The following is a 13,586-nucleotide window of genomic DNA, read 5'->3' as shown; positions in this document are numbered from 1 at the left end:
CATCATAAGGATACTATCTTAATGGCATTTTTAACACTACTGCAATACAATTAAATCCAAGAACAAAGGGGAGATGAAGAGGTGAGAGGGACACTGAAAGAAGACAGAAGGAAGAAAGAAAGGTAGAAAGAATGCAGGAGAGAGGATGAGAGAGTGTCCAAGGCAGGCATCCAGTTACAGTGACACAGAGAAAGAAAAAGATTTAAAAAAAACAAAACATATGTAACACTGAGGTAAAATTGATCATAAACTGGTGACTTTTGCACTATGGCCCTGCAGTGGCTGACCAAGCTTTAATCATGTCATGTGATTCTCTGTCAGCTTTTCGTTCCGAAGGAAAGGAAACAAAACAGCTGAGGTCAAACTAAAATTAAACGCCCCCCCCCCCCCCCCCGAACAGACAGCAGTGTGTGTTTGTATATGGAGGCTTTAAAACTTGCAGAAGGCCCTCTCCTGAAGCAGAACCACGAACAGTACAACAAGCTTTCTGATTGCTTTACTTGGGCCAGTACCTGTCAACAATGCTAGGCCTTTTCCAAGTAAAAACTAATGCAGTCTTCTCTTTTATTTACTAAAAAAACTCAAGTAGTTTTATTACCACTGTTATATTTATTTATTATCACTTTTCTATTATCACAAATGCTGGAACACTGATCTGAGAGTGATAGTAAGACTACTTGGTCTGAGAAAGTTACCAGCTCACTTGCTGCTCTTTGTTTAGAGTTGAACATTTACCTGTGGGCTCATCTTATGCTTGATTAACTGTCATGTAAATTCAGTGGCAATGAAGTGTTAAATGTATTGCTTTTGTTCTCTTTTTCACTGAAGGAACTCTTGTGATATTTCATTATGTGCCAGTGGACTAATGACAACCTATGAATATACAACATGACGCCATGTGAGCAAAAACAAAAGTTAAGATGGAAAGACATAACTTTGGTGGGAATTAAAAAGTAATCTTACATCTGTCTTTGGGAAAACAAAATAAACAGTCATTTGTTGAAAGTTGAAAACAAACAGATGCTAAAGTCAAAACATCAAAAGAAGACAATGTTCCCACACTCAGCGCACAAAACCACTGTTTTCGTTCCTAGAACTAGATTATCATTGTCATCTGGAGAAAATCTGGATTTAAAAAAAGATAGTGACAAACAAAGATAAAGACTTTAAGTACCTGATAACTATTCTAAGATACAACTATGACCTTAGACTATAGCTTTACTTTAAAGCAGTAGTGCTCCAAATTTTGTCCATATAAAAAGAGGAAGGAGGGGGAAGCTGAACAGGGAAGATGTTATGTATGAGAAAAGGAGGATGCAGTGTTTTTACAGCTGAGGAACTCAGCTCAGACTAATGCAAATACACACACACACATAACCACATGCTCACAAACACACACACACACACACACACACACACACACACACACACACACACACACACACACACACACACACACACAGAAACACACATCCTTTTTTACTGTATTTGTGGGGACCCATCATTGGCATAATTAATTCCCTTGCCCCTTACCCCAACCTTAACCATCACAATGCCTAACCTTAACCCTAAGTCTAACCTGAAACCTAAGTCTTAACCCTCAAATAGCCATGTGGACCTGTAGGGTCCAGCATTTTGGTCCCCACAAGTATAGTGGGATCCCGGTTTTAAGACCCCATGAATAAAGTCAAACAACACCCCCACCCCTCCCCTCCCACACACACACACACACACACACACGTCTGTCTTCTGTTAAAACCAATAAGCTCTTTTGGATCTGATTGAGAAATTCCACAGCCCTCTGTCACACATACAGACAGAACCCCTCCTCTCTTTAAGCCCTACTGAGCCTCTACACATGCATACAAATAAACAAACCAATTAACACAGATTAAAATTGCACAAGACACACCCACACACAAAAAAAGACAGAGAGACAAATTGCATTTCTCTGTCTCACCCATCATAAAAGACATCTAAACAAAAATCTGCAGTCAGCCATCTGTAGTGGAACACATCCACATGCACATACTGTAGACTTCAATAGTCTCATCGTACTATCATGGACCATGAGTGCCACAACAGAGCTCGTATATAGGACCTGGTAATCAATATTGTCTCAAGCTGCATTTTGGGTATTTCAGTGGTCTGCTATACTTAACGACAGCGTCTTTATATTTATATATGGAGGAAGTGAAAGACACCATTTTCACACTTACTAATTTTCCACTAAAAACCATCAAAACAACCTGGAAAAAAGGACAGAATATTTAATACGTCCAATGTCAAATTCACAAGAGAAACTAACAATTAAGTGTGTCCTGAGTAAAGCTTAAAGTAAATAATGTTTATAGCGAGTTAAAGCTAAACTGAAATGTTTGACATCTGTTTACTAAAGAATGTGAAAGTTAAGAGTTAAGATGTCACTAAAATTAATCAACCATTTAATCAACCATTTTTCTGCAATAATGTTTAAATGATAAACTAAATCCTTTAATCCTTTAAGCCCTATCTTAAGAGGCCAGTGAATGTTTGTTGCATGTTTCAATACAGCTGATCACACTGAATAGAAAGCAGAAGAAAATGTAGTAGTATGAATGTAGTTTTCCCTTTCAAAACTTTGGAGGGTTGGTAGATACAGTAAAGGAGAGACGCCTATAATCAGGGTTCAAGAGGGAAACAAGTCTGGAGCGAGAGAGTTCATAAGATTTAACTCAGTCTGAGAGTCTGAAAACTTACAGCCTGAATGAACAGTAGGAAAAGTATACTTGTGCCAACATGGCTGCAGCACCAACTTGGAAAACTAGATCCATGAAGAACCATGTGCTAGACAGTGGTAATCAAGGCCACACCATAGATCATCACTTGCTTGAATTTGACACCATACTTGCATTTTTTAAACTCTCTTCTTGTAGCCTTCTGCTTCTGCTTGTCTTTAATTCACTCCTCAGAACCTAAACCCAAAATGTGTTCCAGCTGCCCATTGTCACTTTGGACAGATGACTTCTTTTTACACTATGAGAATGAACAAACATTAGTTGAGATTTTCACAATGAACTTAAGTCAGTATTCTATATGGTCTTAAATTCAGGGAAAAAAAAACAAGCCAGAGACATCAATACTTCAGATAAGTGCATATGGGCCTACGTTAGCCAGTATGCTACATGCCAAGCCATAGAATGATTCACTGTAATTTAACTGCAGACAATGTGGAACAGTATTGTAGCTGCCAACAAGTATGGATCCTTGCCGTGTGACGTAATGTGATGACCCATTCCCAAAACCGATAACTGCATATCTGCATGTTCCAGTAAAACAGAACAAAACCACCCCAATATACCATGTGGACATACATGTGAAAGCTATGTTGTATGTAGGTCAGTGTAGTGTAATGCATCAATAGCCAACCACGTTCCCTCTGACTGAGGGAAGTGAACCAATCATAACAAAGCACAATGAGGAAATGGGTTGCTTGAATGTTTGAAGACCTCACACCCTTCAACATCTGCAGCCTATGAAACAGGGAGTAATGTAATAACAGAGAGACAGACAGAAGAAAAGGGAATTCAAGAATCTTACCCAATTTCCCCAGAGAGTGTGAGAGAGGGAAAGAGACAGAGACAGAGAAAGATTTTATCTGGGTGTGTCTAAAATCACAGGCCTCCATCTGGCCTCAGCAGTTACACCGGACAGAATTTGAGAAAAAGAAAGAGATGAGAAAAGCAGGAGAAAGAAAAATATTGTGTCAGGAAGATTAAAGCATTTCAGTGAAGCACATTAATCAGAGACTGATTGTACTTGGCTACAAACTAAACATAATACACTCAGACCCACATATATTGACACATGTAGCCGATTCTGCATCCACTTGAGCATATATTGAACGTCCAGCCAAAAATACACCCACATTTATATGTGTACGTACGTTCATATATTAAATCCAGATGGGTAAGAGTAGTTATCCACATATGTTCCATCATTACCTCATCAAGGGCAGTTTAAAGAGAGAGGGAGACGGAGAAGAAGGTGAAGGTGAAAATCCAGACAGATGAAGGAAGAAAAGAAAAAATATGATAAGGAGGAAAAAGAGAAAGACAGACAAAGAGTGTGTATTTGAGGGAAATAAACAAGAAATCAGATCTCATGTCGAGCAGATCTCCCTGCAGAAATGAAAGGGATTTATAACCACACAACCCTCAGTGTGAATGAGGGAATGAAATGAGAGGACTCAGCTGGAGAAGGGAAGAAAGATGAGACAAAAGAATGAGCAACAGCAGGAAATGGACAGAGAGAGAAAGGGTAAGAGAGATGCATTTTTCTATGGAAGCCACTTCCCAAAATGCTAAAAGCATATAAATGAGCTCATAAAGAGTTTTTATGACTGCCTCTCAGCTAGGTCAGTTTGCCATAATAAGCACCAATAACACACTGATTGTCACCAGCTTGCATGCAACAAAGACACAACAATCACAAGCTAAAGAAGACTGGTGGTGGTTGTCCAAGTAACAGCATATTAACTTACATGAGTCATACTTGTGATAACACTTGGCACACATACTGTCAAAGTGTCACCACTTCTCTCTGAGTTAGACACTGTAACTCAGTGCCATTCTGTACATTTCTTAGACATCTTTTATGCTCCTCCCAGTGATCTTTGGTTTCTTCGCTTTCCTCGCAAACAGATAAGGGAAACCACCAAACGACAAAATGTTTCAAGCATTTTCATATGTCAATAAAATGGCTACATACCAAAAGTTCACAGACCAGTGTAATATGGAGGCTGGCTGGCATTTCATTAGTGACAAACATACTACACAGTTTAGGTCTTCTGACAATGAAAACCTACTAATTTTCTTACTAATTTTTAATAAAAACATAAAAACTATGAATTTGCATGAGAATGTGAATCCCAATTAATGAATCAAAGACTGTAGAAAGCATCAATAGAAAAGAGGAAAAAAAGACAGCAGAAGGCAAAGAGAGGGGGGAAACAAAGCAGGAGGGGATAGAGTGAGAGAGGGACACGGACAATGATGTCCATTGACAGAGGTGAGCCCATCATCTACTCTGAGTACACAGTGAAGACATGGACTCACACACACACACACACACACATAAACAGCGAAACACACAGACAGAGAAACACAGACCAAAAATGCAAAAAAAAGGCACAAAAACATGCCTACTCACACATTAGTATGGATGTTAACGTATCTCAGCCCACCCATGTGAAAAGCACACACAGACACACAATAACTCTAATGTGCACTCACTAACATAGAGCAACAGTAGAGCAGTCTTTTTAGTCTCAAGTCAAAGCTATGCCACACAAACACATTTAAATACAGGTTTGTTCAACTGCATTGAGGTCACGTACTGTCAGAGATCCAAAGTCCATTGACACAAATTCCCGTACACACTCTAACCTACCCCCAATAAAACACACATTCACACTCGCAATTACAGCTCTAATCTACACAAACAGACAGATGCAAACACACAACATACTTTCACTACCCTGTTCTTTAGCTCAGCTCACACACAACCTTACCTGGTAGTTCTCAGTTCCCTCCAGTCAAACCATCAATGCAAAAATGTCCTAGTTTGTGCTGCTTGAGTCTGACAGAAAGTTAAAGGAACACTGGCCAATAACAAAATCAGAAAAAGAGCCAGGAGTGAAGAGATCAACTTTCTTCTGCAGTCCCAGCCAAACAATGAGGAGGACAGGAGGAGGAGGAGGAGGAGAGGCGGAGTTAGAGCACATTCCAGCTAAAGCAGTGAGTAATGATGTCACATTTAGAAAAAAAAAAAGGGGGAAAAACAGAGAAGAAAGGAAAAAGAGTAGTGGGGATAAGAAAAACAGGCCTAGATCAACAAACCTGGATGTAGCCCAAAGACACTCTTATGCTCATATGGTCCACAAACAAATGTTTTTCTCTCCCATTCACATTTACACACACTGCCTTCCTGTCAGTGCCTTGTCACATACTGCAACTGCACAATTGACACATTGCACTGTCTATTATTTCTTAAGACACACCCAAGTGGAAATAGTAGCAACGCAGAGCTGAAAAACTTCAAGTACTTTGACTAGGAAGAGAGTAAAACAGGTAGAGCAGCAATTGGAGTGGTTGTCTGTTTTTAATAAGAGGAAATACTGCATTCAAAAAGATCAGGAAACTTTAGAAAAGCCCACAAGAGGACATTCCCCAGAGGCAGTCTGAAAGAGCAACATGGAGGAGTAGTAACAGGAAAAAGAGATAACTATCATGGAGGAGGACTAAATGAAGGAGAGAAGGCCACAGTTTTAACCAATACAAGCAGTGATAGGCATGCACGTGTCTGTGTATGTGTGTGACAAGAAATCTTCCTTTATCTCCCTCTGCACATCCCAAACACAGTGATTCACACACTCTCACACACACACACACACAGACACGCTGAAATGCTTGAGGGAGGAAAAATAGAACTCACAGTCAGGTGCTAAATGTGACTCACTCACACACTCAGTGTGTCCGTGAACAGTCCACATTGTTTGAGGTAAGTGGGTTAAGCAGCTAATGAGTGACCCAGCTGGATCTGAAACACTAAGACATTTACCGCACACAGTGGAGCACAGCGAGGGCACCATATAAAACCCTCAACTCCAGGCATTCCCAGACTGTTCCCACTGTTTTACTGACCAAATACATCAACACATCAACATGAGCCGGTGCAAAAATATGATTTCTGAGGACCGATAACCTGGGTGTCCATCCTGAGAGGACTGTTGTCTAAAGGAACTCTAATTCCTGGACCATACTATAATGTTGCCCCTACATGGAGGCCGCTGCTGATTCTCCTATGCCACTGATATGCACTTAAAAGTTTTTGACAGGCATTCAAAGGAGTTTGTTTGAAACCTGCATTAATATCATTCTGTCTGTGTTAAATTTACTTTGACTCTAAATGTCAGTCATCAAGATTATTGGAATTGGCAGACTGTGCTTTACTTCTTGGGCTTAATTAGGGATTCAGCCATCTTTTGTAATCTAGGAACCTGCCTTTCATGCTTACCTGCAGTTCAATAATAGGCTCTAAAAAATGTTTGTGATTTATGTCCTTCTTAACAGGCTTCACAGGAGAAAGCCATCTTGTTTCTCTGTCTGTCAACCCATCTGACAGATCAGTACAAGTGCGAAAGGACTAAAATACACAGAACAGACGGTCACTTCTTTATTTGTGAAATCTTAGTCATAGAGGAGTGAGGATGTAGATGTACAGTGCATGGTGTACATATGCCTGTGGGAAAGCAAAATCTAGTCACAATTAAGCCTGTGATTGTCTATGAGACATTTACACACAGCTGCTGGGAAAAAAATCTAAAAGAGAGGCACTGTGTTGTTAGGCAATGAGCAGAGCGGTAATACTACATTCAGCAGAAATGGGTGTCAGAGAGTAAATTAACGAATGAAGCAACATGATATGTTAAAAATACATTGTAGTCATAGCAGATTGCCAAACCAACCATTTCAACTGTCTCTAAATCCTGTGTATGAAAGGCTGTCTCTCCCACACCATGTTAACTAACTCTCAACTGATGGAATATCCCATATAGTTTTGTATATTCAGTCTCTAAAACTAAATAAAATAGAGTGTGCAGTTTCATATCCTAACATGAGGGTAAGAAAGACTAAAGTAAATAGCCAGAACTGATTTCTACTTACACTGTTGAGCTCTTTCTGGTTTCCGTACAAAGGGTGGTACTTTCTGTATTTTCCCTGGCGGTATTTGTTGGTGATGAAGCGGCGTCTGTCTTCACTGCAGCTAGAGGGTGTCAAAGCCTCACTTGGCGGGACATTAGCTGCCCAGAAACTGTTGACTCGCTCGTTGCCCAACAACAGGAACAACTGCATCACAAGTATGGTTTAGCATAAGTATTTTCACTTTCCAAAGCATAGGAGGCATGATGTCTTCCAATATACACAGTGCAGTTTATTATGTATGTCTGTATAATTTTAGTATTATTATTTACATTGCATTGTACTGGACCAAGTTGAAAATATTCTCTACCTTTAGGTGTGTGAAACACAGCTTGTTACAACACTGCCTAGTGGCTCAGGTAATACCACAGATCTGAACCTAAACCCTTGACACAATGTCAACAAAAACTTGACATTGCAAGACTACTGTGTTAGACTGTATTACGTTATATAAGTGTACCTAATCACATGGTACCTCTGTGTAAATGAACCTACAGCTCTATCAGGGTTTAAGCAGCATTAGCATTAGTCATTAATTAGTAGTTCATGCCCCTGTAGGACAAAAAAATTGATTACAACATGTTATAATTTTTTTTTAATATTAGATGATCTTTTGTTAATATTAAAAATAAACAACAGCCAGGTCCCATAAACCTTCAGGTAGATTTTTTCTGTATGTGTATGTTTACCTGCATAAGCTCCTCTGTCCAGACCTTCCTGTCCATCTTAAGACTACGAACCTTTGAGATGCTAGGACCCAGTCCTCTGTGCTCTCCTGAAACACACACACAAACTTTGAAGATAAATTACATCCCGACCCTGTGACACTACTGTGAAATTCTGCAACAAGTTGACCGCAACCACTCTAAGAGTTTTTAAACTCTTTAAAAAATGGTATTTGGCTTACATCCCTATTGCTGTCACTGAAACACACAGGAGAAGATGAATAAATACATTTTCAAACTGAAAAATGTGCAAACACAGATGCACACACCACAAACACATGAAAACAAAAATAAACACATATCCAAACCCACGCACACAAACCTGCACATCGCTTGCAGACCACCACACACAAGTTGATGGCTGCCCATTCTGGCTTGGGAGCCCCACAGTCGGCACAGAAACTGTTGCTAGGCTCCGCCCAGATACGGTCCGCCACTTCACTGTTGGACAAAGCCTCATCTATGGCATTCCGCATGGCGTCCACCCACTGCTCTTTCAGCTGCTCTGATTCAGCTATGAAACTGTGGAAAGAGACAAGCACACGGCCGAGCGTTAATGCTGACATGGCGGTGTCAATACCAGGTGACAGAAATGAGAAAGCCTGTGCTAGCCCTGCGTATGTGTGTATCCTTATGCTCATGAGCCCGTTGAAAACGGAGTCTTACTCTGCTCTTCCTTTGCTAAATATTCTTGAGCCAAAGACTGGAAACTACACAAGCACATACACACATTTACACACATAGACGGATTTGTGGCTTGACACAGACTCTCATGTCTGAATCCTTCCTCTTCTCATCAGCCCAACCACATGCTGCTTCTGCCTGGACTTAACATACACACACACACACTTCTCAACTGACTAGAATCACAAATTTATCTACATAAAAATGAGCCAAAAATACACACACACACTTGGTCTCCCTCCTGACACATTTCATGTAGATTCTCCAGACACAAGAAATGCACATGCAGAAAGACAATGCATACTTAGACCATGACACACACTGACACACAGTGACACACAGTCCAACTCTATACAAATACACAAGCCTTTTCAGATTTCCCCATCCTGTCAAGCTGAGCCATTGCACTGCAGGCTGTGCACTGTCAGCCAAAAGACCACACACACCACACCAACACATGCACTTTAGCACATACATAGCCCTAGCTCTTCTTCTCTCTCGCTCTCTCACACACGTACACACACACACACACACACACACACACACTCATACAAAGGGCTTTTCACATTCTCGAAAGATGTCCAGCGGAGGACTGAGCATAGATGGATGGTGAAAGTTCTCAGTAAAGCAACATGATCTAATTTCTAGTAAGCATCCTAGCACTAGGCCGTTCAGCCGTTCACGTGCAATGAACAATGGTTATCTTTTACCCTAAATTCTTTCTGAGAAAACATAAACCCGTTGCTGAGATGATATATAATGAATCAGTGTGTTCACATCTATGGGAGATAGATACACAAAGCACACATGCAGATGGTAAGTTTGAGTTTACTCTATACACATGGCAGAGTGAGTTTCTAAGTGTGTGTTCTATTTGTGTGCACATACAGTACCTGAATATGCGATAGGGTGTGGTGAGATCAAAGCTCCGACGATCTGAGTCTTTAACATTTCCTACATTCATGTCAATGGATGTGATGCCTACTCCAATACGATAGTCCTGGAAGAGAAAAAGAGAATGGTACATAATTTTTACAATGTTTTTTTCCTGTGTTTTTCTTCCATTAAGGATCAAAAGATACATTATTCTCTCAGTATAACATTACTGTTTTCATAAAGTTAAAAAAACAGATAAAACTTTCATCATTAATGTTCAGCATTTTTCTGCATAGCATTTTATCAAATGAAGACAACAGATCATTTCTGCAAACATCACACACAAGAGGGTCCTTACATCTATGTTTTTGTAGAGGAAGACCTTATCTGAGGCGACAACAGTATAAAGTTTGGAGCGTAAGCCTTTGAGCTCCAAGTAGCCCTGATGGTCCGGTGCCAAAGTTAAACCAGAGTTCATGGTGTAGCGCTGATGGCGCCCTCCAGTGCACCCTTCCAGTGCATCCATCCAGAGGTCTCTCTCAACTGGACAGATGTGCAATCATATGTATGAATAAACATGGTTTGCAAAAAATGCATGCACACATGTAAATGAGCCTAAATGCATGTACATAAGCACATATTATATTGTAAGCACACACACAGATGACTTGACAAAACAGACAGACCTTCACTTTCAGCCCTGAAGATAAATGTTCGGTTGCTCGTGGCGACCTCGAACTTGAGCTCTCCCACTCTGTTCACATCAGTGATGAAGGCTGTTGAGATGATCCCCTTGGAATATACTTCCTACAACACACGGCACACACACAGAGCAACAGTTGCTCTAACAGATTCATATCTACCATTCAGCATGTAGATTGTGTGTGTGGTGGATAGTATATGTGCATGAGACTGTATGTCGATAGTGTGTGTGCGTGTATGTTCCTGTGTGAGTGGGAAAGGACGGTATGTGTCAGCACATTAGTGTGTTTGAATGACCGATGATGAATGTATGTGAGTTTTTTACCTTGTCATTGTCAAAGTATCTCAGGTAGTCAACATCCAGCTTTACCCATCGTCTCTGGTAATAAAGGGCCCTATGTATGAGGACACACACACAAACACATAATCCTTTAATTCATTAACACGTCTATTAGCACTTAATTTACTTATTTGCTTGTAATCAAACAAACACATAATTTCTCCTAAGTAATAATGTCTTTGTAAAGAACTTTGAACACTTGTTTTTACAAAGCGCTCTATAAATAAACTGACTTGAGCAGAACTGGAATAGCTGCATTACATTAGTAAACTGGGTTGCATCTTGATGTGTCAGCATACTTGTTTTTATTATTGTTTCACTGTGGTTATTAATTGAAGGCTTTACGTTCCATGCAAAGCACATTTGGCAGCTGATCCCCTTTTTTAGCAGCACCTGTGTGTATGCAGTTTGTGTGTATATGTGCTGTCATTCATACCCCTGAGGTGGATTCTTGTCCAGCCAGCCCATCCTGATGACAGCAGAGAGCTGAGAGCTGTCTTCTTTAGCGGCTGTAGCCAGTTTGCCAGTTTTTGGCAGGTAGACACTGCCTTGCAAGCTGCTCAGTTCCCCATTCTGCCACGGGGTAGAACTATGGAGGCACAGAAATAAACACATATATTGATACACACACACAGACTGTAAACAATATTGACAAAAAGAAACCTAACCTTTTTTTAAAGAGATAAATATAAATGTTACTGTAATATGCTACTACCCATTTACTTAACTTTATCAGCCAGGAAACCAAAGTAAATACATTTTGTGCCACCACAGAAATCAAGGTCATTGCCTAAAGGCTTACGAGGAACACCCAGCAACAGGTTTCTGTATCGGTGGTGGCGGTAAGTTTACACTTTACAGCCAAGATGTGTTAAAAACAAATCTTTCAAAGCTTCTGTCATATCAGTCCTATAAATGGATTCTTCAAAATAAGAGCCAAAAACAGCCACAAAGTTCCAATCAGTGCAAAATTAGATTTCTAAACCTAATCCACACTTGCAGTCATTCCTTTTCAACACTGACTACACGCAAAGAACAGATGTAATGAATACAGAGAGATTCTTCCGATGTCGTATTTTCGCTTTTTGTATTTACAATGACAATAAAACTGAGATCAGCAAGAGTTAAGGGCTCTGACCTTTCCACACCTCAGAATGCCAGGTAATGTACATAGATGCAAATTATGAGAGAGCAGTATCACGTCCATGGAGATTTAATCCTTTGTGGATGATAAATGGTAACTGTGCCTTCCAGAGGAGACGGTATTGTTATTTTACCTGCAGCATGTGATGTTATGTGATCAAGCCTGTCTCGATTCACCTTTTGAGACCATTTCAAGCTCTGCCACACCTTAACTATTACATGCAAGAGTTTGACAACACCACTGAAAACTCCAAGATGGCAAGATGGTTCAGTTTAAAGTTAGAACAATACACTATACTACACAGATAATTATATTTACAGCTAACTTTATAGTGCTGACTAGTCAAGAATGTTTGAAGATGAACACAATACTTATGGTGAATCTAAAAACTACAATAAATATGACACTGTAAAACACAATAAAAGCCAAAGATATAAAAAACAGAAATAAGCCTGAGAAAAATCTGAGCGAGTAAGCAAGATGGTTAACAAGGTAAGTGATGTACTGACAACAGTTGTCAAATCTGACACTGTGGTTGCTCGTTGGTTTAACCTTTGAACAGCCCAACTGTGTGTTTCTGTGTTTATGCAGATGGTTTGTTTGTGTGTTCACACAACTTACTCTTCATCATCCAACATCTCATCATCACTGTACAAAGAATTGTACCGTGCCTTTGGCTGACCAGGCACTTGCAGGGACATACCCTATTAGAGAAGACAGATGTCATTCACACAGTGTGGCAGGAGAAGAGGAAGAGGAGCATAAAAGAAGGAAATAATTTCACTCACTCTACACACCCTCACCTTGTCTGCTGTGTTCATGCGATGAACAGTGGGTTTAAATAAGTCTGGATCCTCATATTCATCAGAATTATCCTCAAGTGAACCCAACCCTGTGGGAAGGAGCAACCGATGAGAACAAAGTCATGCAGTTTAATTTCAGTTTGTAAGGACACCTGCAGAATTTCTCCCAGAATTTAACTGAAAGGATGCAATTGAATTATAATTCAGTATTGCTGTTAACAATCAGATTTACTCACTGAGGAGCAGAGACAAATTTCTTCACTGGCAATGGCCTCAATTAACCATAATGCAACACAGCAAGACATACTGCCTATTGGATAAGGGACTAACAAATTTTTTCTTTATTTGAAACAACAGCAGCATTATTATTCTGTACACAGAGTAGTATTTGATTTTAGAGGTCTAATGGATTCAAAATTTTCCATGTTAAATTCACAACAAGTAAAACAAGTAATCAAAACCATTCTGATGAATAAATAAATAAGGACAGATGTACGGAGAAAATAAATCTACAGAATGGCAATGTTGAGTATCCATATTGAAGCTAAGTTCACTTGCGTCACATGCAAT

At 39.9% G+C, this 13,586-nt stretch overlaps 1 protein-coding gene across 8 annotated transcripts in view; it reads right to left on the bottom strand.

Annotated features, from left to right (window-relative positions):
* The window catches only part of LOC121186848 (arf-GAP with Rho-GAP domain, ANK repeat and PH domain-containing protein 1-like), a 47,294-nt gene that overhangs the window by 14,585 nt on the left and 19,123 nt on the right, over positions 1 to 13,586 (bottom strand). For all 8 annotated transcript variants that reach the window (XM_041045675.1, XM_041045677.1, XM_041045679.1 and 5 more), the window contains 10 exons: positions 13,017 to 13,105; positions 12,835 to 12,917; positions 11,506 to 11,658; positions 11,055 to 11,124; positions 10,714 to 10,834; positions 10,386 to 10,570; positions 10,045 to 10,151; positions 8,790 to 8,989; positions 8,432 to 8,517; positions 7,707 to 7,889 (listed from right to left, as the gene is read on the bottom strand). In XM_041045675.1, coding sequence (XP_040901609.1) covers positions 7,707 to 7,889; positions 8,432 to 8,517; positions 8,790 to 8,989; positions 10,045 to 10,151; positions 10,386 to 10,570; positions 10,714 to 10,834; positions 11,055 to 11,124; positions 11,506 to 11,658; positions 12,835 to 12,917; positions 13,017 to 13,105 — 1,277 coding nt within the window. The remainder of the gene's footprint in view (positions 1 to 7,706; positions 7,890 to 8,431; positions 8,518 to 8,789; positions 8,990 to 10,044; positions 10,152 to 10,385; positions 10,571 to 10,713; positions 10,835 to 11,054; positions 11,125 to 11,505; positions 11,659 to 12,834; positions 12,918 to 13,016; positions 13,106 to 13,586) is intronic.

Source organism: Toxotes jaculatrix, chromosome 9, assembly GCF_017976425.1.
Source record: "Toxotes jaculatrix isolate fToxJac2 chromosome 9, fToxJac2.pri, whole genome shotgun sequence".
NCBI classification, from domain to species: Eukaryota; Metazoa; Chordata; class Actinopteri; family Toxotidae; genus Toxotes; species Toxotes jaculatrix.
The sequence above is the reverse complement of the archived record's forward strand: the minus strand, read 5'-3'. Positions and strand labels throughout refer to the sequence as shown.